The 24,566-nt window shown below is 36.2% G+C and overlaps 1 protein-coding gene across 1 annotated transcript in view; it reads right to left on the bottom strand.

The window, feature by feature from the left end:
- The window catches only part of LOC105189488 (mitogen-activated protein kinase kinase kinase 3), a 285,702-nt gene that overhangs the window by 185,109 nt on the left and 76,027 nt on the right, over positions 1–24,566 (bottom strand). Inside the window, exon 3 of the mRNA XM_025299321.1 lies at positions 5,183–5,249. Coding sequence (XP_025155106.1) covers positions 5,183–5,249 — 67 coding nt within the window. The remainder of the gene's footprint in view (positions 1–5,182; positions 5,250–24,566) is intronic.

Here is a 24,566-nt window from a genome sequence, read left to right as displayed (position 1 = left end):
ATATATTCAATTTTTTAGTGATCCGAGAATTCATACAACATACAAGAAAAATAACATTATTATGTATGGCTGAATTCGACATAAATTATTTTTTCATCTTTTATGGAAATAAAACTTTGAGATTACAGAAAAAATTGGTGACTGGTAAGACAATATTTAAAATTATAATACTTTCGAGAGAATCGAAAACATCATTAATTCTTAAAATCAAGTTACAATTTTTATTTGGAAAATATTTTTTATTTCATATACTAGTTTTTGATGAAATATGCTCCGAGAAAAAAAACGATTTTTTTTTTCAAAAGGATTATTTCACCTCCTAAAAAGCCATACAGGTACGTATAAAAAAATACGTGCACGTATAAAAAACACTCCTATTTTGATTTAAATCACAACATATTCTTGGCTTTTTGGAATCAAAGGAGGACACTTCCGTAGGTTTCTTTGTAAGATGACGTTCACGGATAATTTAGCTTACAATCGCTATAAATATGAAAAATATTGAAATATTTGTTCTTACGGCGTACATGTTTACGTCAATATTACACGTATCAGATGGCATTGAGACCGAGGTTGCATTGGAACTTGTCTGTAATGAGGATAAAGCGCTGAAAGGAATTTACATACTTTATCTTTTCCTCTCATCTAGCTAATTTCAAAATTATCTGAGTACAACATCACTCCTGAGTTATTGATTCCTGAATAAAATATAACCATGTAAGCGATTGTAACGTCATCACTGTTTAGTACGATTATATTCCAAATTTTAACATAGCTGCATGTGCAGACGAATAATTTCGGTTACGATAATCAGAGAAATATCTGTAATTTAACTTTACCGATTTTTTATCTCTCCATTTCGTTACGCGAATACAAATTTTTTCAATATATACAAGTACAATATATACAAGTACATTGTCTCCCTTCCGTATTATTTCATGACAATAGATTCTCTGAAGATAATTTGGAGACGATTCTTTCCCAACGAAAATTCGTCACGTGCACGTAATCGTTTTCTTCGATCGTTCGGTCTTTGAAATTGTGTATCTTTGCAACTAAGTACGAAGTGAAAATTTTACTGAAACAAACTTCTGAAATTTATTTCAGAACGTACAATTATAATTTCGCTATTCACTTGGCTTGCAGAAAACCAGTTTGTTAGGAGCCCTTCTATTGCAGTCGCTTATAATTCAAGAATTATCTGTATCTCGACGTCTTCGCTCTGATCGAAATCTCAGCTTCAAACGAAGAGTCTATCATTAAAAAATAACACGGTAAAAGTGGAATACTGATATAAATAAATCAGTCATCGGATCCTTTGCCGTTTTGCAATATACCAGCGTATGGTATTATTGCATTATTATCATATCCAATGCATTTTACAAATTTTACAGATACGATATTAATTTTCGAATTGAACAGATTTTCGACAACGATCGACAGCCACGTTCAAACAATCAAGATATACTTTTTTAAACACATTTTTTTGCTTTGTGTGTATTAACGGAACGATCAAATCATTCTATTTTACGCCGGAAAATTGAAAATTTGAAAATTGAAAACGGAAAATTGAAATGCGCGTGCGAAAAAGAGAGAAAAAGGAGAAACGAGGTGAGCAAAAGAGAGAGAGAGAGAGAGAGAGAGAGAGAGAGAGGAAGGATGAAAACTAGGGCAACCTCATTGTCTATGGGTACGTTCTTTAGTAACATTACAATTGTTTGCGATTACATTTTATTTTGAATTTGGTAATTTCGGATCGTGTATAAATACAACATCCTCTCGGCAAAAATTGCTTCTCTCCAGAAAAAAGCGATCCCAAATCCAATTTTTCAGAGAAAGAAGGAAAAAAGAATAGAAAAAGAAAGAATAAAAAAGAGGAATGGAAGCGAAACACGCATGATGCAATTATTATCTCTCGAAATGGGGAAATTGAAATAACGAGATACGCGGCATGCAATAAAAAATACCCCGGGGAATAATAATATGAAGCAAAAAGATTATATGGAAATTGCGATATGCTTTTTAAATATACGATATATCGACGTACGCGTTTGTCGAACGAACGCAACGGAAGCGATTGGAAAACTTCCTCGTGTCCGCCTCGTGTGCCACTTAATCGAGACTGTTCGAATTAAATTATATTCAAATAAAAGCGCCGTCCCCCCCAGTGAAATAAGTGGGCCAATCGGTCTCTTTTAGACTCGCGCAGCCGAATTTCCGAGCTGTTCGCTTCGGGTCCCATCCAGATGCGGATTATATACATCTGCAACATTGATCGATGAGGTATTAATTGAAACCATTGTTTAACATGTACCCGTCTCTCCTGCTGCTCTCCTGCAGCCGGCGAACGCCCTGTTCGAGGTGCGAAAGATCGACTAGATCTTCCGGCAGGATGCGTAAACGTCAACAACGTAAGAATGGAAGCTGCATAGTTCATCTCCTTCTCTGTCACGGCTAGGCCGTGCTTCATCCATCATATTATGCGCGTGTGCGGACGTATTTGCTCGATTAAACGCATTTGCATTTATATCGCAGCGTTTGCGTAAGCGAGTGCATCGCCATCACAACGCATTATTCCCCTCTTTAAACGGACGAGCTGTTTTTCCGCCTCTCTGTCTCTCTCGTTCTCTCTTTCCCCTTCTTTCTCTCGCGTATTTCTTTTATTCAGCTATTAAGCGACGCGCGATAACGGCCCGATTTGCGATATACTGCGTACAAACAGCTGTGCATGTGCTATGTGTGTGTATGTGCGCGCGTGCGCGCATGTGTGTGTGTGCAACAGTGAGACGTTTAACTATATATACGAGCAGCATATACGAGACGCAAAACGAAATAAGAGGCTTCGCGCTGTCGTCGCAACAACAATGGAACGACACGATCAAGTTGAAAATTGATGGAGGTGATTTTTTTTACACAAATCGAATCTCTCTGATTCATCCCGCCCCCTCCCCACCTTCCTCTCTCTCTCTCTCTCTCTCTCTCTCTCTCTCTCTCTCTTTCTCTCTTTCTCTCTCTTAGTCTCCGCCTATTCTTCTTCTTTTGTCTCTTATGAGTCACTGAATTTCGCTCGCAATTACGATAAAAAAGAAATTTTCCAATTTTGTGCAATCACATCTGGTAATATTGAGTCTAGGAAAAAGTTCGTGGCGTTTTTCCCGATAGATGGCGTCAATTGCAAATAACTCAGGAAACACAGATTGCAGCGACACCACTAAACGCTCGTTGGAAAGGTGAGACTTCGAGCGTTACTTTGAGTGTATAAACATCGAAATTGCAGTGGTTGGAAAGTTATTTGCGTTTGAAAATAGAGAAAAGTAATGAAAAATTGCGCTATATTTTGCAATATTATTACGACAAAGGGAAGAACGCTGCGCAGGCTTGTGAAAAAATTTGTACTGTGTACGATGAAGGTACTTTATCAAAATCTGCTGCGCGGAAATAGTTCGCTCGCTTTCGTTCTGGTAATTTTGATGTGAAAGATGAGTCACGCTCTGGTCGTCCAATCACTGAAAAAGCTGATGAAATTCTTGAAAAAGTCCAGCAAGATAAGCATATCAGCAGTGTCGATATTGGTATGAAGCTAGGCATTGACCACAGAACTGTTTTGAACCATTTACACAAAGCTGGCTACAAAAAGAAGCTCGATGTATGGGTTCCTCATGAGTTGAGCGCGAAAAACATGATAGACCGAACTAACATCTGCGATGTGCTGCTGAAACGCAATGAAATCGAGCCATTTCTGAAACGTGTCATAACCGGTGATGAAAAATGGATCACGTACGACAATCGGAAGCGTCAAAGATCGTGGACAAGGGAAGGTGAGCCGTCATAAGCATTCGCGAAGCCAGGATTGATGCCGAAAAAGGTGATGCTGTGTTTGTGGTGGGACTGGAATGGAATCGTCCACCACGAGCTACTTCCAGTTGGTCAGACGATTGATTCTCAACTCTACTGTGGACAACTAGAGAGATTACGCCAGACAATTGAAAGAAAACGGCCCGAATTGAATAATAGGAAAGGTGTTGTCTTCCATCATGACAACGCCCGACCACACACTTCTTTGATGACCCGTCAAAAATTGCGAGAGCTTGGTTGGGAAGGTTTTGATGCATCCACCGTATAGTCCAGACATAGCACGCTCTGACTATCACTTGTTCCGATATCTGCAGAACTCTCTCAATGGAATTAAGCTGGTTTCAAAAAAAGCCTGTGAAAACCACTTGATTCAGTTTTTCAACCAGAAACCACAGAAGTTCTTCACCGATGGCATCATGGCTCTACCCGAAAAATGGCGAAACATTGTCGATAATAATGGAGCATATTTGGTTTAAATAAATTCATTTTCACATTATAAGAAAACCAGTTGAATTTTACTAAAAAAACGCCACGAACTTTTTTCCAGACCCAATATATCCGTAACAAAAATTACTGTATACAATTATAGTAAGATTTGAGATGTAACTCGGATAAACAATATATTATTATTTATACTCGTGATTTTAACACATTTACTGCTTGATTTAAAATATATACATGTCAAAGATGACGATATTCTTATAGCATTACTCATAGTTTGGAATTTGGAATTACCATTGACTTTCTTTTTAAGCGCCTCCTAGATAACTCCTTTGATACCCATCCTCCCAAGTTAAATTTTAATCGTTACTTTACAAATTGTACGTGCAATCGGTCTGAGAAATCGATTAAATAATTACCCGCCTTCATTACACGCAATTAGAGATCATTAATACAGGGAATCCATTTTTTCGTCTACTATAACCTAGAATGATTTCCATCAAAAGGTAATTAAGATGTGGTTGAATCATTGTCATTTATTTCTGCAAAATACGAATGCAGACTGTATAGTTTAAATTGTGCAACAAGTTATTTTATCGATCGAACAATTTCTATAATTGCATTACAGTTATAATGATGTATATCGTATATTTAGTTGTTCGTCAAATTTATTATTTCTGCAGTAATTTATGTTACAATGTAAGCATAATCCAGCTTTAAAAAAAATATTGTGAAGAGGAACGTTTTTAAAGAAATTTTTATCACTGGATTTTCTCCGTGTAATTTTAAGAAATTTGGCTGAATCTCGCTTAGATCCCAAAAAAATTCCACGCGGACGATTATGCCAGGAATTTCTATGTTGTCTATCTATATGAAAGTTACTTACTTTGGGATATCGCCGATGCGTGGTGGCCGATATTTTCGTGGTGTGACGTCATTCCATACGTTGCAAGCTGAAAGATTAGAAAAATACTCCATTTAGTGATATAACGATTTCACTTAATAGCAATGTCAACGCGGGGAAAGTATATGACGATCATTCAATGAAAGTGTACGGGGCATATTTGAAACATTCAACATTAAATATCGTCTAATATGTACGGTTCAATTTACTCCGGCGTTTTAAGCAAAACTCTCGAGCCTGATAAAACTTTTTACGAGCAATGGAGGAGGAAAAGGTGACAGAGCGAGAGGGGGGGAGGGCAGAAGATAGAGGAACAAGAGATGTAATATCGAAAGAAGCACAGAAGAAAATAAGTACGACGCGGCTAGTTTAATCGAAGCTCTCAGAATACCTCGTATAACGGATATTAAAGGATTATCCTGATACACGAGCGACATTAGCTAATTATAAAGTTCCGCTTTTATAGAGCTATGATGTAGTATCGATTATGCAGGCGTAATCGAGTATGCACCCGAACGATTTAATCTTCACGACACCGCCATTTCAGTCCTTTTCTTCCTTCCCTTTCTCCTCTTTTTCGCTATGGACATATATGCCGTTTTATTAGGATATATCCGAATTTTCCCCCTACCCCCTGTTTTTTCTCACCAAAAAATTGTCTCGCGATATATATGTGTTATATGTGAAACATTATATTTCCTTCCTTCGAATTTTCGTTTCGACGTCTCTCATGTCCGTCATGCATCATTCGTCATGTTTCTCATTTTCGGTTCTCTGCCCACTTCCCCCACTCCCAAATAGACAGATTAAAAACTTTCCCATCGCGTTTAATCCATACGCTGCCGTACGTGTAAGCACACGTGCATTGATCATATATTTAATTAAAATAAAAAAACATATATAAGTATATAAATTTATATAAAAAATAAAAAAATATATATATAAATAAAATATATATAATTATAAATATATATGTATATATATGAAGGATATATAGATATATATTTTTATATTATTTAAAAATTTTATATTGGGGACTTGAATAAGTTCTCGCTGTTTCCCGACAGATGGTGTTATCTTAGCCTTTTTGCATCGGCCAACTTCATCGTGAAGCTCCACCATTAGGCTCGAAGTGACAGTATATGTTATTCCGCCGAAGCGTAAACAACATATTTTTTTATAGCATTAAACATGTCAAATTTCGTGCCAAAAAAAGAGTATTTGCGGGGAATTTTACTGCATTACTTTTAAAAAAAAAAATCTGCAGCTGAAGCACATAGAATTCTTGTGGAGACTTACGGCGACCATGCTCTGTCGGAAACAATATGCAGAGATTGGTTTAGACGCTTTAAAAATAATGATTTTGATGTTGAAGATAAAGAACGCTCTGGCGCACCGAAAAAGTTTGAAGACGAAGAATTGGAAGTATTATTCGATGAAGACCCATGTTAGACGCAAAATGAACTTACAGAATCATTAGGAGTTGATCACACAACAGTTGCCAAACGTTTAGAAGCATTAGGAATGATTCAAAAGTAAGGAAATTGGATGCCGTACGAACTGAAGCCGAGAGACGTCGAACGGTGTTTTTTCACGTGTGAACAGCTGCTCCAACGGCAGAAAAGGAAAGGTTTTTTGCATCGTAACTGGCGATGAAAAGTGGATACACTACGATAACCCTAAGCGTAGAAAATTGTGGGATAAGCCCGGCCATGCATCAATATTGATGGCAAAGCCGAATATCCATAGTTCCAAGCTCATGTTCTGTATTTGGTGGGATCAGCTAGGTGTAGTATATTATGAGCTCCTCAAATCCAACGAAATCATCACGGGAGATCGTTATCGACTACAATTGATGCGTTTGAGCCGAGCATTGAAGTAAAAACGGCCGCAATACGAAGAGAGATACGACAAAGTAATTCTGCAGCATAACAACGCTCGGCCACATGTTGCAAAATCGGTCAAAACCTACTTGGAAACGCTCAAATGAGAAGTCCTACCTCACCCGCCGTATTCACCGGACATTGCTCCTTCCGATTACCACTTGTTCCGATCGATGACTCATGGCCTGGCTGAGCAGCACTTCCATTCTTATGAAGATGCCAAAAAATGAGTCGATTCGTGAATAACCTCAAAAGATGAGTCGCTCTTTCGACATGGTATTCGTATGCTGCCAGAAAGATGGGAGAAAGTAGTGGCTAGCGATGGACAATACTTTCAATGACATGTTCTTTACTAATTTTTTTAAATAAAGCATTCATTTTCACGAAAAAACAACGAGAACTTATTCAAGTCCCCAATATTATTTAAAGAACTCTTTTTCTTTAGATTGTCGTAATCTACAATTATATGACGGCTATTGTATCTGACGATAGATATCAGTATATTGAACTTTGAACCCTGAATCTTGAATCTGTCGCTAAATACAATAGCATGTCATATAATTGTAGATTTGGTCATTCTTAACAAAAAAGTCTTTTACCATTTTGCAAATGAGTACGCAAATATTCAAGTTATTAATTAAAAGAGTTTCTAAATGTGGTCAGTTTCAATCATTAACAACTTAATAACTGTTGCGACTTTTGCAAATGGTTGACTTTTCTTTTCATTTTGATGTGATTAATCTTCACAATTTTTCATTTCCGGAAGATCCGGGACACTTCGTGTTTTATATGTATATTTATATTGGCACATTATATTTATATACATTATATTTGTGTACAAATTATATATATATATATATATATATATATATATGTATATTAGAGATGTGCGAATCAAGAATTTTTATGTCGAGTCGAATCGAATCGAATCTCATTTTTTAAATTCGAATTCGAATCGAATCGAATCTATAAATTTCGCTCGAATTCAAATCGAATTGAATGAAATCGAATCGGTTCATTAAAAAATTTAACATGACTATTAAACATGCAAATAATGATGGAAGATTTTAATATGAAAGGGAATATTAATATCATTTTAAAGTAAAATATATATTTAAAAATGTAAAATAATTTATAATAAAGTTATTAATTATAAGTTAAGTTAATTGCAAGTTAAGGGTTCAAACACACAAGCCCGTTTTGTAACTGATGCACGTAAACGATAATGTATTTGATTCCTGTTTATATTATTCGGATTTGAATCATACGGATTCGGATTCGAATCAAATTGAATTACATTACATTCGATTCGATTTGATTCGAATTCGAATAGTTCGCATATCTCTAATGTATATACAGGCAAATGTATATTAATGTATCAATGTATATTAGGCAAATAAAAAAATGTTTCAGACAAAAGTTGTTAAAATTAATTGGTAAAAAAAGAAGATATAATAAAAAATTGGGCTTTCTATTTTAAAAAAATTAAGTTGATCTTCAACTGACCTTGAAAATGTCCTCCAAATAAAAAACTGATAATGCCATTCTCTTTCGCCTTCGAAATCATGGAACACGTGATTTAGCATCTTTCAATATCTTTCATAGTTTCCGAGATTTTTTACCTGTTACGTTTGAAATTTAGCACCCTATATATATATATATATATTTATTTATATATTTATTTATATACATATACATGCATGTATGTATATATCTATATACACAAATTAGAGAGAGTTTGCATCAATATCAACCGTTTGTACGTTTCATACTTATGAGCAATGACTAATGACCGGATACGTACCGGATACCCTTCTTATTGCTCTACATAAATTACACATGTTGTGTTGGTAGGGGGGGAATGGAGGTGGCGTGATTATGAGAACGACAACAAGAGCATCGTTAACACGCGAGCGATCGAAATGCGCCGGAGGCACGCATGTATTTCGTATCTGTAAGCCGGTAATTGTGCGCAGTTTGCGCCCGAGCTTGCGACGACTTGCGACGTTCTAGCGCATGTTGAGCGTTCATTAATCAGCGACGGTCAATGTCGAATAATATCGCGACAGTTTTTACGCCGTCGCTGTTGTTTTCCTGTGCGAGAAACTTCTGGTGGACACGCATGGATATTAAATGCATCGCGTTGTTGATTCTCGAGGTGAATAAATCTTTGAGAAAGCGCCAGCGCTTAATCTTTTTCGTCCATCACGGAACGGGGAAGGAAGTAAAGTTGGGCGAAAAGAACGGGAGGAACGAGGGCTGCTTCATAATTGCCGGAGTGCACAAGTCGAGAGTGATGCATCCGATGCCGGATAATGACACGCGAGAACAACGTTAATTCCAGAATCGATAGCGAAACTTCGTCACTGCGACGAAGCGGAGGGGAGCAGCCCGCTATTGATCAGAAAAGTTTACTTTTTATCGGATGGTCGACGGCTGCGTGACGGGCCCGGCAGCGAGTGTGTGCGACGTGCGGCATATGTAGTTTGTATGTGTTTTATATGCGCGCACGTGTGTGCGTGTGCGTGTGCGTGTGCGTGTGCGTGTGCGTGTGCGTGTGCGTGTGCGTGCGTGTGTGTGTGTGTGTGTGTGTGTGTGTGCATGTATGTGTGTGTGCGCGCGCGCGCCAAATAGCAGTTATCTCGTATTCAACAATGTTTTTTCCTCTCGCCTGTACGTCACAGCAGTTAAGGACTTTTTGCGAGATAGAGGAGGCTGTCGGGCGACGATATGAAAATCATTACGTCGCGATATTAAGGGATAGTTGATGCATAAAAATCTGTTCAGAAACTTTCCGTATATCTTTGAGTTTGTAAATTCAACAATGTTCGTTGAAATTTTCCTAATACGGAGCGAACGGAGCTTTTGTTACAAGCTGTGGATTGTTTATATCAAGTAAATATTTTTACGCTATTCGACAGCTCGCTGTCAATGTTGAAACTTTTTATTATTTTCGTCACATATAGATGCCCTATTTTATTCTTGGCAACTAGGACTTTCGTGAAATATACTGTTAAAAAGTTAATGATTAACACAGTACGACAAAGTTCGATAGATCTATATGTGTGTTACGTGTTTATAAATATGCTTTATGATATGTAACTTTATGATAAGTATTATCGCAAGAGAATATCAACTGAGTTTACATGGTATAATAATGTATTAATAGACTCGCATACTAATGAACGTTACTAGAAAAATGACAGATTAGCTGTCATATACGTCAACTGCTATAAATTGTGTACTTTCCATATCAATTTTTTAAAAGATATGTTCACGATGCAGTAATTTTTTTAGTAACATTTTTATAAATCCCTTTTATATTATTTTTTTTATTAAAAACGTGAGAGTAATTTGATTTAGAATTAAAACGGTGAAATCACCGTTCGGATGCATTGCATATAACTTTAATTTCAATTATCTCAATCTCAATATAGTGAATTTTTTTTCGATTTGTACATATATATACTTGTGTGTGTATATACAATTGTATATACAGAGTGTATACCGGGACAGGGAAATATTTCGAAAATTAAGCATTTTAGAAAGAAATGTTTCAGGCGAAAGTTGTGTGGTTTTAAAGGGAGCATAAAACAACTATACTATTTTGTTTATAGACGGCGCCACTTTCAAGACATTCTGATCATTCGCAGAGATACTAACAGACACTGATTATTACTTTTCTTAAATGGAAATTCCAATTTTTTATTATATCATCTTTTTCTACCAATTAATTTGAATAACTTTTGTCTGAAACACTTTTTTACTTACTATTTTTTAAGATATTTAAGGAAAACTTGGTATCTTTTTCAATATTTAACTTACGATATCTCGCTAACTATTTGTTGGAAGAAAAAGTGGTATTAGACTTTTTAGTTTCTATTTAGTCTCAAGAATATATTATTAGCGTCTTAATTTTTGTTAACTTATCAACCTTTGGAAATTGCAAAATCATTAAAAAGGTCAGGACGCTATTGTAATATAATAATGTTTTTGAGGGAGTATCAAATAGAGTAGAAAAGTCTAATATTGCTTTTTCTTCCGACAAGTAGTTAGCGAGATATCGTAAGTTAAATATTGAAAAAGTCTTTTAGATATTTCAAAAATTTTTTTAAATACTTCAAAAAATATTAAACAAATAAAAAATATTTCAAACAAAAGTTGTTAAAATTAATTTATGGAAAAAGATGATATAATAAAAAGTTGGGATTTCCGTTTAAGAAAAGTAATGATCTGTGAATATTTCGAAAGTGGAGTCATCTGTAAACAAAATGTATAATTGTTTTATGTTCCTCTTGAAACTATACAACTTTTATCTGAAATAATTTTTCTGAAATGCTTAATTTTCGAGATATTTCACCGTCCTGGTACTTTTTATACATCTTGCATATGTAATATTTTGATTAATATAATTAATTAAAATTTAAAATTCGAATTTAAAGTATTTCTAAGAAAACCTTAAGCAAATGAATCAACCACTTCAAAACAAAAAAAAAGCAAAGCACGGAGGTGTTCCCTGCATTATGTTATAGCTGCAGACCCGCGATCTCTCTAAATTCTCTCCGTATTTGCGGAAAGAGGTGAGACCAGAATAACTGTCCCTATATGAATTTGTTGACACATCAGCGAGGTCTCAGCATAACCGCTTTACTTTACAGCAATTTTAATTCTACCAGTCCGTCGTTCTCGTCCGTCGGGAGAAATTTCGTTACATGGTTGGGCGATAATTAATTGCTACCGGGTGGGTAGGTAGGTGGGTTGCTTGGTAGGTACGTAGGTATATAGGTGGCCTTCTCTCTCCTTCCTTCCTTTCCCTCCATGTGTATGTGGCTCATGTAACTCCGTTTCATCGATGCGACACGAAAGCAATGTATTCGCCGGTGAAGTTTGCCGCACCGCACCGATTAATCAGCGAAATTACGATGCATACGAAATTACCGCGGGCATACGTAATGTTGAATTCAATCACTCCGATGACGTAATACAACAGAGGCGAAATTTCCGAAATAAAAGAAATAACATTTCATCATATTGCGCAGTCTATTACGGCGAGATAATCTTTTATCATGCTATCTTGGTGGTTTCCCTTAAAGACACGCTATACTTGAAAACTTTGCCGAGAGAACATCGATCTTTTCTCTCCCAAATTTACATCGCGTTGTTTGCATAAAAATACAAATATTTTTACACCGTGGAAGTATGTGCAAAAATTAATTGAAGCATTGCTCAGTATGTGACAGAAATGATGAAGAATTTAAAAATTGACATCTCTCGAGCCGTCGGTTAGCACAAATATTTGCCGGATAAAAAATTCTGCAGCCTGTACCGAGAATGCGTGTTTGTTGCGGTAAATTTCAAGGAATAGTGCTGTACTTTCACAACTAAAATTAGAAACTCAAAAAAAATATACATAAAAAGATTTGCACAAAGATGTCTATATGTGTGATTACGCTAAATGGTGGTGGTTCGTCAGCTATTTTGGCATTCTCTTAATATCTCTCTCCAGTTTTTTCTCTCTTAACATCGCTCGTCGTATTATTATATTTAACGAATCATTTTTGCTATTTCATTTGATCGGACCGAGAGTATACACATGGCATCTATTTTCGATTGCCGTTGCCTCGTGTCGAGAACTTTCGTTAGCGTGTTACATCGACTGATAATTAGACGGTAATTAATTGGTAATATGAAGATGGGAGCTCGATGATACCATTTTCGCATCGGAAAGAGGGGGTGAACGCTGACAGGGTGCCTAATTAAAGGTATTCCGCATTATTGGTCGCTAGAGCATATTAGTTTTCCCACAAAATTGCACTTTCAACGCCGACGTGCGTCCTCTCGATTTGGAAAAATAATACCAGCGTGCGTGATACCGTAAACTTTTGAGATTTGTAAGCTCCCGTTCTTTAAAATACAATAAGTGTGTTTTTCACTAATATCTTGTATTTGTAACTGATGCTTTAGTTATAACAGCAATGGCAATCGAAAATAGATATTACGCACATAATCTCGTTCTGGGAGAACAAAAAATGTCCGTTAACGCGAAAAATATAATATGACGAGGATGTTAAGAGAGAAAAAAAAATTTAAAAAGAATAGAGAGAAAACAAGATATTGAGAGGATGTCAAAACGTCCTACACTTGGCGGGAAACATTAGCATAGCGCTGCAATCAATGAAATCTCGTGGAGAAAATTAGTTAACAGTAGGGACTGTTTTCATTATCGATGCAACTTGCAAATACGTACAGATAATGTCATCGCACACAAATCGCGCGGAAGCTATTTTCACCGCCGCAAGCACAGAAAGTTGAACTCGATACAGTGTTAACGAATTTGTTTATTTCGCAGATTTTGCAGTGAAATCTTTGAACTGATCAAAATCAGTGAGATTCATAAGAAAAAGCTATAAATTAGCAGTGTTTTCGTGGAAATCGGTGAATACTCATTGATTATCTCGTTGAATCACTCCGTTTATTATAATAGTTCCATCAGAAATATTTTTTACTTTTGTGATCTATTATAAAAGAGTATTTATTGAATCGGTTACAAAATTTCGTTCAATTTTCTAATTACTTGCTATGACAAAATATACAAATAGCGGATAAACTTTGGCGAAAAATTACAGGTGGCAACGACGGTCATTTGACTGATGAATAATTCATTTCCATTGCACGCAACCCAGTTAAATTTGATTAAAACATCAGATTTTACTTTTCGATCGACTGAAAAGCGGTGAATATTCACCGACTTGATCAGGAACGTTTTATGACTTTCGGATAGCGCGATGTCCAGTTCGTCAATACAATTTCTCTGGCGTTATTCTTTCGCGGAACTTCAGCCGTCGAGAATGAGCACTGCGGGAAAATGATACGATCTCAGCTATGTGCGAGCTGTATAAAACATGCAAATTTTAATTTCGTGGACTTATGCAAATGCGGGCAATATAATTTGCCATCGTGTCACGTTGCATCGTGTTGCCGTTATTTAAAAGGTTCTTAGACGTACGCACGAGTCCCTATGCTAGAAGAAGATGAAAGGAGTGATTGCAAGATTTTTAATACCGTTATCGTGCTTATCTAAACGTGTAAGCCGAGACATGAAAGCTTTTGTTTCCCGACTACCTGCTTTCATCCGGGTTCCACGATGGGCGAATCCTTTCAAAGTCCTCCCTTTCTTCCAACGCTCTCTAATGCCTTCCTCTCTCGGCCATTGTCTCTCACTCGCGTCCCTTCAAGCTTTCCTCACACTCCGATAATTAATTGGGTTAGCGGTACATTAAGAAGATACAATCGTACACGAGTAATAAACGAACGAACAGACGTACGCGTCTTTGAACTTTGAAATCGACTTCTGAGTCTTGGACTGTCTCGTTATTATTATTGTATATTAATATGAATAATAATATTAGGAATTTTAACCTTGAGGTTGACATTGCCGCTGAAGTTCGCTAGAGTTTTCGACATTTCTCTTATAATAATAATAATAATAATAATAACAAACATATCATGTTCAATGCATATCACGTTCCACGAAAATATATGCCATTATTATGTAATTTTTCGCCAAACTTCGAGTAAAATTTTCTAACGCTTTCATCAATTTCAGACATATGGTAGTCTGATTCATGTGCTGTTTTCTTGAAAATTTATGATTTACACATTTACATTATTAAATAACTTTATACATAAGTTTGTGTAATTCACCTGTCCTAAAATTATATATAATAAATAAACCAAGAGGTTTTTCCATAAAGGAGTAAATAAATAAATAATCGGTTGATCCGTATCTGTGAAATGAGTCGTTTCTCGAGGCAATGAAATCGTCAGAGATCCGACGAACTTTGCTGGTAAAATGATCCTCGGAGGCTAAAAAATGATAAATTTTTAATTGCGGAATCCTTATCCCAAACACACACAGAACAAGATCTGTTTTATCTCTAAATAAGATAAGGAGGAAAAAAGAGTAAGAATGAGAGAAAGAGGGACAGAGAGGAAGAGGAGTGTCTCAAAGTAAGGAGGACAATTTCGGAAAGCAGCCGCGCGCGCCTTCTCCTGGGCGAGCGTGACGGAGAGACGGACGAAGCAGTTAGAGGAGGAAATCCGGGTCGGAATGCAAATGGGAGAGAAGAGCCGGCGGCGCTCGTGAAACTGCGCGCGAGACGCGTTGAATTATTCGACGGGCGCGATTCGTAGGCGTACGGCAAGTCAATTGTTGAATTGTCAAGGGACCGGGCGGTGCAACAGACCCCGGTCGGTCGGTCGGCGTCGCACGTCCGTATTATCTCGGCCATATCCTCCTTTCTGGCCATAACCAATTCCCGCTAACTCTACAGCACGTTGGTAGTAAAACCGTTCCGATGTGACATCCAATATTGATCGTGGCTCGAGGAAACGGAACGTCGTTGTCGCCATCATAATCGTCGGGGTCTCGACAAGAGTCGCTCTCGTCGCCATTTGATCCGGATACGGCCAATCTCGTCTGTCATCCTTTCCCCATTAAATTGGAGATCCGTTTCTTGAGGACGTGAGTTAATAATATGTGGCAGAGGATGAGGAGGATACGAATTAGGATATCGAATTAGGATCGTTTGCGGGACGTTGTGAAATGATTTAATTAGTAATTTTAATTTAAGTGTTTACACGTATGCAAGGTATCCGGGATCTTTTGGAAACGAAAAATTAGGAATTATAGCTGTCACATGATTGTAGATTAAATTATTCTGAACAAAAAGATCCTTTACCATTTTGCAAATAAGTACGCAAATTTTCAAATTATCAATAAAAAGGGCCTCTAGATCGCTTTCAATCATTAATAACTTAATAACTAGTGCGATTTTTGCGAAAATGGTACGTAACTTTTTTCTCAATTTCATCTGATTAATCTTCACAATTTTTCATTTCCAAAAGATCCTGGATACCTTGTATGTGTGTAAAAATTTAAATTAAAATTACTAATTAAATTATTAATAACTTGATAACTATTGCGATTTTTGCAAAATGGTACTTGACTTTTCTTCTCAGTTTGATCTGATTAATTTTCACAATTTTTCGTTTCCAAAAGATTACGGACACCCTGTATAAGAAAGAGAAGAGAGGAAAATGTGTGCTTCCAGACATTGGATTTCAGAAGAGTTTCATAACGGAGTTATAGATTATATGAAGCTTTGGTGTTCTGTCCAAAGCTTTGAATTTCTGAAACTTCCAGGCGTTGCGTTCGAATAGCGAAATTTCGAGGCATGAATATTCGAATGTTCGGACGATGCTAATTGCACAGAGATTTGTGGCACTCTGCAAAATTAGTCTTATTAAGAGTTTCGAAATCGAATTACTTGAAGCTTTCAGAGTTCAACTTTGAACATTGAATTATACTGAAGCTTTAAAGCTTTGGATATAAAATAGCACTGTCTCTAATTTATAATGTTCAATCGAAGTATGTATATCGATAAATAATAATAATTTCGAAGTGTAAATATTCAAACATTCAAATATTTAAACGATATTAATTGTGCAATTATTATCACTCGTTTTGTTCAATTTATCGTAATTTTACGCAATCATAATAACTTTGCGCAAAATTTTATCGTACTTGCTAAGATTAATTCTATTAACCCTTTGAGGCATAGTGGTACACTTACCACCTATTTATTCTCACATTTTCATGAAATGTTTTATATTTGAGGTATTCTTATCAAGTTTTTTCCGTCTTTTAGTTTCTTATATGATATGAGAATATACATGAAGGGTTGAAAAGTGTTTTGCATAAGTTGTCCATTTATTATAAATAAACAAAGTGTGAAAAATACACATTTGTACAGAAAAAAATCATTTTCCATGAACTATGAGTGAATTTTTTGCTCAAAATCAAGATTTGAGGATTTTTTGGGTCGCTGATTACGAATCTGAGGTCCAAAATCCAAAATTAATTTTCCAAGATGGTGGATTCAAGATGACGAATCATAGAATTTTTATTAAATTAGCTAAAATTGTACTCTAGATAGTTTTTGAGGTCGCTGATTACGAATCTGAAGTCCACATTCTAAAATTCATTTTCCAAGATAGCGGATTTCAGATGGCGGATCATAGAATGTACATAAAATTAGCTAAAATTGTACTCTGGTTAGTTTTTGAGCTCGTTGATTACGAATCTGAGGTCCAAATTCTAAAATTTTTTTTCCAAGATGGCAGATCATAAAATTTTATATAATTAGCTGAAATTGTACTTTGGTTAGCTTTCGAGATCGCTAATTACAAATCACCGAGATGTCATCGAAATTATCGCGATTTTTCATATTTGTGATCGCTATCTTGAATTTTGAAAATTTGATAACGGATTCGTCATCAGCTACCCCAGAAACCCCCGTATATAAATTTTCATGTGATTCAGATTTTCTGAAAAATATGTGCTCAGAGGGTTAAGAGCTTCGATGTGTCGAATCTTCGAATAAAGATTCGAAGATTCTAAATCGAATTAATCAAAGCTTCTCAAAGCTCATCAAATGCATGAGCACATGGTACTACTTCTCTAATTCACGATATTCCACATAAAATTAGTACATTGTTGAATAATAATTATTAATTATGAATAATATAATCAAAAGGAAAGGAAACGGAAACGGGAGGAAACACGTGCGACGTGCCGACATGAAGTCGCATGAATTACAGTACGAGGAGAGACTCGAACCGCACTGAGAAATAACGACGAACGGCAAGAAGAGGAATAAGAAAGTGAGGACGAGTGGCCAGGAGAGAACAAAACGGCGTTAATCGACTTAGATCCGCCTCTCCGTTCGGCATTTGGCGTGAAATTGAGCCATAAGAGGATCAATAAGAGTCTCGGGGCGAGGAGAAAAGAGAGCAGTCAGGATGGATGAAAGCAGGCGGACGACTGTGGCAAGTGATGCATTGGAACGGTGATGAAATAAAGGCGAAGAGTGCTATTGCCGTTGTCGTCGCCGCTGCCGCCGCCGCCGCCACTGCGAAAGGATCGACAAATTGGCGTGCTATTTACGTCGCTTTTGTGCACTCACCGCGCCGAGGATATGATTCGCGCCGGCAGTTGCGGAAGAGCTAATTAACCGCAAAAATGTCAATCCGCTTGGTCTTGCGGGTTTTGTTCTTGTCGTGACTTGAATTATAAATACCACAATGCACGACGACGACCACGGGATTATCGAGAGGACACGCGCGCGTCTCCCGATAAGCGTCACCGTCGTCGTCGTTGTCGTCGTCGTCGTCGTCGTCGTCGTCGTCGTTGTCGCGACAGCATCAATTATCGAGCGCCTGCGGTCTTATTTGCGCGGATTTTTATGAAGGAAGAACCGTTATCCTGGATTATACCCTCGTGATGAAAGTGAATTTCTATTTATATTGGCGGACCGATCAATTATCATCTGAAAGGTCTGTAAAAATATATTGACATTTATCCGAGGAGGAGAGAGCTCTCTTTACCTTTCATCGCGTAATAATAGCGGTCTAAATGGTCGACTGCGATATCACTGACGCCGTGATCGCATCGAGGTGTACCGATGGTGAACTCCGCTTGCTGGGAGTCGCTTGGCGATTCTTCGCGCGTACACCACACTGCTGTTACTCTCCTTGAGGAAAGTTTAAAAAAGGCAGTACGAAGGAATGACGTTGTCGTCGGGGGATGAGAGCGAGGACTGAAGTGAGTTCACAATGATGGGCACAAAACTTCGAGAGACTGGGAGAGGACGACGACGATAACGATGACGACGACGACGGGAAGAATGCTTGTCGCTGATTACCCAGGATGTATAGACATTCCGCGAGATTACTTTTTGCGCGACGTCGCAATTGCATCTCCTTAAGTGTAACGAGACCTTGGGAGTTGGTCAGCGGAAAAAGCGGACGAACACGAGCGGAGAACGCAATGCTCATGAACGGCAAATTGCCGCCTTCAGCTGCAAATGCAAATGCAGACGAATTGCGGCGTGTGGTCGCCAAGTTCTCTCGATTGCGTTCACATTGATAACACGAGAAATTTATTGTTTGAGAATTTTATTGTGGAGACGCATGTTGATGCATGTATACATAAATATATATACCTACATATAAATACATATAAATACATATAAATACATATACATACATATACGTATGTATATATATATATATATATACTAGAAATGTGCGAATCAAGAATTTTTATGTCGAATCGAATTTCATTTTTTAAATTCGAATTCGAATCGAATTCAAAATCGAATCTATGAAATTTCATTCGAATTCGAATCAAATCGAATCTATGAAATTTTATTCGAATTCGAATCAAATCGAATCTATGAAATTTCATTCGAATTCAAATCGACTCGAATAAAATCGAATCATTAAAAAATTTAACATGACTATTAAACATATATTAAACATATAAATAATGATAGAAGATTTTAATATGAAAGGGAATATTGATATTGTAATATCATCTTAAAGTAAAATATATATTTAAATATTTAAAGTAATTTATAATTGAGTTATTAATTATAAGTTAAGTTAATTACAAGTTAAGGGTTCAAACATACAGGCACAGATAGCGAGTTTTGTCACTGATGCACGTAAACGCTAATGTATTTGATTCGTATTCGAATTTTCACAATTCGAAATTTTCGAATTATTCGGATTCGAATTATAGGAATTCGGTTTCGAATCAAATCGAATTACATTAGATTAAATTCGATTCGATTCGAATTCAAATAGTTCGCACATCTTTAATATATATATATACATATACAAGGTGTTCGGAATCTTTCGGAAACGAAAAATTGTTTGAGGATTAATCAGATCAAACTGAGAAGAAAAGTCAAGTGCCATTTTGTAAAAATCGCAATAGTTATTAAGTTATTAATGATTGAAAATGACCACATCTCAAGGTTTTTTTAATTGATAACTTGAAAGTTGCTTATTTGCAAAATGGTAAAAGACTTCTTTGTTCAGAATGACCTAATTTATGATTATTTATATGACGGCTATTGTGTCTAGTGATAGATATGTATATATTGAATGTAGATGTATATATTAAAATCCTGAATCTTGAATTTGTCGCTAGGCATAATAGCCACCATATAATTATAGATTAGGTCATTCTGAATAAAAAAGTCTTTTACCATTTTGCAAATAAATACACAAATTTTCAGTTATCGATTAAAAGAGATGCGGGCATTTTCAATCATTAATAATTTAATAACTATTGCAATTTTTACAAAATGGTACTTGATTTTTATTCTCAATTTGATTAATCTTCACAATTTTTCGTTTCCAAAAGATCTCCGACACTCTGCTATCACTCACTTCAGCTTTCCTTTATTATTATAACCGATTATTGCGCGAGCCTGTCAGTATTAACTGTCAATCGTGATAGTTTAATGAGCACCTTACTTCACTGTGCCTAAACCGTTTTACAATACTACCGACAGACATATGTTAATAAAGTTTACTGGAGAGATGACAGGTTTAACTGTCATATATGTATGTCACTCGCAATCAGAAATTGTGTACTTTCCATATAAATTTCTCGAAAATTATACTATGCGAGATTTCGCAATTACGTTCTGATATTTTGACAATTCTCTCTTACCGCTTCCCTACTTTTCATCCAAAAATAATAGGTTGGCTAGAATTAAAAATGAAATATCGGCATCTATTTGTCTCGTGCAATGTGCATGTAACTTTTACTTCAATTATCTTAGCTTTTCAGTATCGTTGATTTTCTCTAATCGTACACATATGTTGACCATTTTTTAATATACTGATAAAATTAAAAAAAATATCTAGGGAAAAGAGCTTACGGGCCACTATCTGAAACTGTAAAATAGCGAACAAGAAAATGACGCGGTGTTACTTTTGCTTCATGTTATCGCGATCCTTGCGAGCATAAAGACGCTCGTAAAATTCAAGTTTCACTTTTGCATTTTATAACATGACAGTAAGCTGTGTCAGCACGTAGGCCAGTCCTGTGGCATTTAGAGGGATAGATATGAGTATATTAAACTTTAAACCTGTTTGAATCTTGAACCTATCGCTAGGCATAATAACCGTAATATAATTGTAGATTAGGTCATTCTGAACAAAAATATCCTTTACCATTTTGCAAATAAGGACGCAAATTTTCAAGTTATCAATTAAAAACGTTTCTAGATGTGGTCATTTTCAATCATTAATAACTTAATAACTATTGTGATTTTTGTAAAATGATATATGATTTTTGTTTCCAATTTGATCTGATTAATCTTCACAATTTATTTCCAAAAGATCTCGGACACCTTACATGATGCCACATTTTAATTTAACTCCTTTTAAAAAGAACTTTTTTACTTTTGAGTGTAAAAAAATGCTTTGGGAAAAAGTTGTTTGGTTTGGAGGGGAACTGTAGTCCTCCATAATCAGTAACCTAAGAAATAACACACAAAGAACCATTGAAACTTTTATAAAAGTGTTTTTGAATGTTGCATGAATTTATAGAATATTCCTAAGTAAATTTCCAAAATACAAATACAGAAACTCGACAATTAATAAAACAATTAATATAATACAGAACTTCAAATTTTGTATGCCGATATTAAAACACTTGATACATGCATTTAGGAAGCAGAAATGTTTTACTTATAATTAATTCCTGTAGAAATCTTGTTAAATCTCTCGTGATGTTGGAGCAAGTTTAGAACAACCATTAAAGCCTTTTGTGCTGGCCGTACATGCGGAACTAGTGGTACGTAAACTTTGGAGCTTTATATCTCTAGAACGGCTTATGTAAGACATTTTTGGATGGTATTTTGAAATAACATCTCAACGAGATTTATCTCAAAAAAAAAAAATCAAGTTTCATTTAAGAAATTAGCCGCCTTTGAAATTTCTTGAAACCAACTTTTGTCTGCAACATTCATTTCTCTGCAAAAAGCATAACTCGCTGACATTTTACTGTTTATTATGTCAAACAAGTTTATTTAAGATGTCAAAAAATCACAGTTGTTTAATTTCTGTGATTGCTCTGACCTGTTATATCAACAGGATATGTGTAATTTCAGGCAGCCGGGAACCGGCTTGTTTTCGTAAAAATTTGCAAATTTCGGAGAGCGTGCACGCACTGTACACAATGCTTAGAAAATTAAAAAAGCTATTTTCTTTCCTTCCGGGAATACAATCTGCGCAATAACGGTTATATAGCGACGGTTCGAGTTTCTCTCGGGAGGGGTGGTTATCAGAGTTGGAAAGTAATACATTACTTGTAACACTATTTCCGTTACATATTATTTGTTTTCAGTAACAATTTGCCAACGACGCGATTTTCGGCTGAAGTTCCGTATCCGATCCTAATTTTTGTTAATTTATTTACCTCTCGAAATTTCAAAATCATCAATTAACAAAAATCAGGGTGTTATTGTAACAATATATTCTTAAGACCAAATAGAGTAAAAAAGTCTAGTCTGGTACTATTTTTTCTCCCGACAAATAGCAAGATATCGTAAGTTAAATATTGCAAAAATTATCAAGTTTTCCTTAAATATCTCAAAAATAGCACCATCTGTAAACAAAATGATATAGTTGTTTTATGTCTCCTTTGAAACCATATAACTTTGGTTTGAAATATTTCTTAGTATCTTTCATGTTTTTTCTAATTTTTGCTTGGCTCATTTAAAATGGGACACCTTGTACACCTTTATTCGGTTATTTTGACAAAAAATTTTTCTCTGTCGTATCCCTCTCGACTATGTGAAATATGTGCAGACTGACAGACGCGTTACTTTTTCTCAACGAGTAACAGTAACGTATTACTTTTCAAGAGTAACTTTCTCAACGCTCGAAGAAATGACATGTGAGACACATGGACAGTTGTTGTCCAACGAAGAAGGCCTTAAATGGCTGGCTATTGGCGAGAGCCAATTTTTCGCTCTGTGGTGTATAAACCTCCCTCTTTTTTCCTCCGATACACTGACAGACGAATCCGGACATCTAATGAAATTCCTTTTGAGATACAGAAGGAACGGAAGGGAGCGAGCTGGACTATTGCCTTCTCTCTTTTTCTCTCCTCGACAACTCGCTCGCGGTAAGATCAAACGTTTCTGCGCGCTGCTGTAAGGTCTGCGTCAAAGTTTTAAATCAACTTGCAGTTGAAACTATTAAACAGTATTCCCTTTAGATCCCATCAAACTACGGTATTACGTGGTGAATATTTTATCAGTGCAACGCGCGTGCGCGCGCGCACGGTTTTGAACTATCCGGAAGTCCCGAGAGAGAGCACCGGCTTCCGGAAGAAAGATATATGCTCGAGAATCTGCAGCGGAGGAACAAAACTCGTGAGAAGCTAAAGAATTGTTGCGCTACACAGAGCTCCGAGTACATTCGCACGTTTCATTCAACTAATTATTACGTCAAATCGGTACAAAAGGAGCTCGTGTGCGGATAGAACGAATAAAAATGAATAAAAAAGTCTTCTACTGTTTTCCGAATAATTATGTGAAATTTTGAGTTATTGGTGAATGAAGATCAACAAATCAACACGCGCAACGTGGTGGGACGGCGCGGTCACGTGAAAAATGGCTGACCGTGCCATCGTCTATTAGCAGCAATTAGTATTGAGTGAGAGCGAAAGGCAGAAGAAAAATGTGAGCGGCGCCCGTAGACAATTGTGTATGTCGTAGCATCTGATACTGATCGCTGCTAAAAAACAATCGCGCCATTTTTCATGCGATCGTGCCGTTCCACCGCATAACGCGCACTGTTTTATTAATCTTACTAGTAACCTGGAAGTTGTATGTGGTTTTTGACGTGTTGAGGTTATTGAAGTGTTCTTCCGAATGGGCCACCCCTCCAATTGTCAAGAAACTTAGGTGAATTTCAAAGGATCACATTAAAGTTAACCCTCGAGATATCAAAATCTGTGGTTCTTAACCCTTTGAAGCATAGTGGTAAGTATACTTACCACCTATTTATTCTCACATTTTCATGAAATATTTCATATTTGAGAGATTTTTGTCGGGGTTTTTGCGTTTTTTAGCTTCTTATATGATTTGGGAACATGCATGAAAAGTTGGAAAGTGTTTTCCATAAGTTGTCCATTTATTATAAATAAACAAAGTGTGAAAAATACACATTTTTATAGAAAAAAATCATTTTCCGTTAACTATGAGCGAATTTTTTGCTCAGAATCAAAATTTGGGGGTTTGTTGGGTCTCTGATTATGAATCTGAAGTCCTAATTCCAAAATTAATTTTTCAAGATGGCGAATTCAAGATGGCGAATCATAGAATTCTTATTAAATTAGCTAAAATTGTACTCTGGTTAGTTTTTGAGATCGCTGATTACGAATCTGAAGTCCACATTCTAAAATTCATTTTCCAAGATGGCGGATTCCAGATGACGAATCATAGATTGTACATAAAATTAGCTAAAATTGTACTCTGGTTAGTATTTGAGCTTGCTGATTACGAATCTGAGGTTCAAATTCTAAAATTTATTTTTCAAGATGGCGGATC

This window comes from Harpegnathos saltator, unplaced genomic scaffold (assembly GCF_003227715.2).
Source record: "Harpegnathos saltator strain DR-91 unplaced genomic scaffold, Hsal_v8.6 scaffold261, whole genome shotgun sequence".
In the NCBI taxonomy this organism is placed as follows: Eukaryota; Metazoa; Arthropoda; class Insecta; order Hymenoptera; family Formicidae; genus Harpegnathos; species Harpegnathos saltator.
Note: the sequence above shows the minus strand (reverse complement) of the source record. Positions and strands in the feature narration are given on the sequence as shown.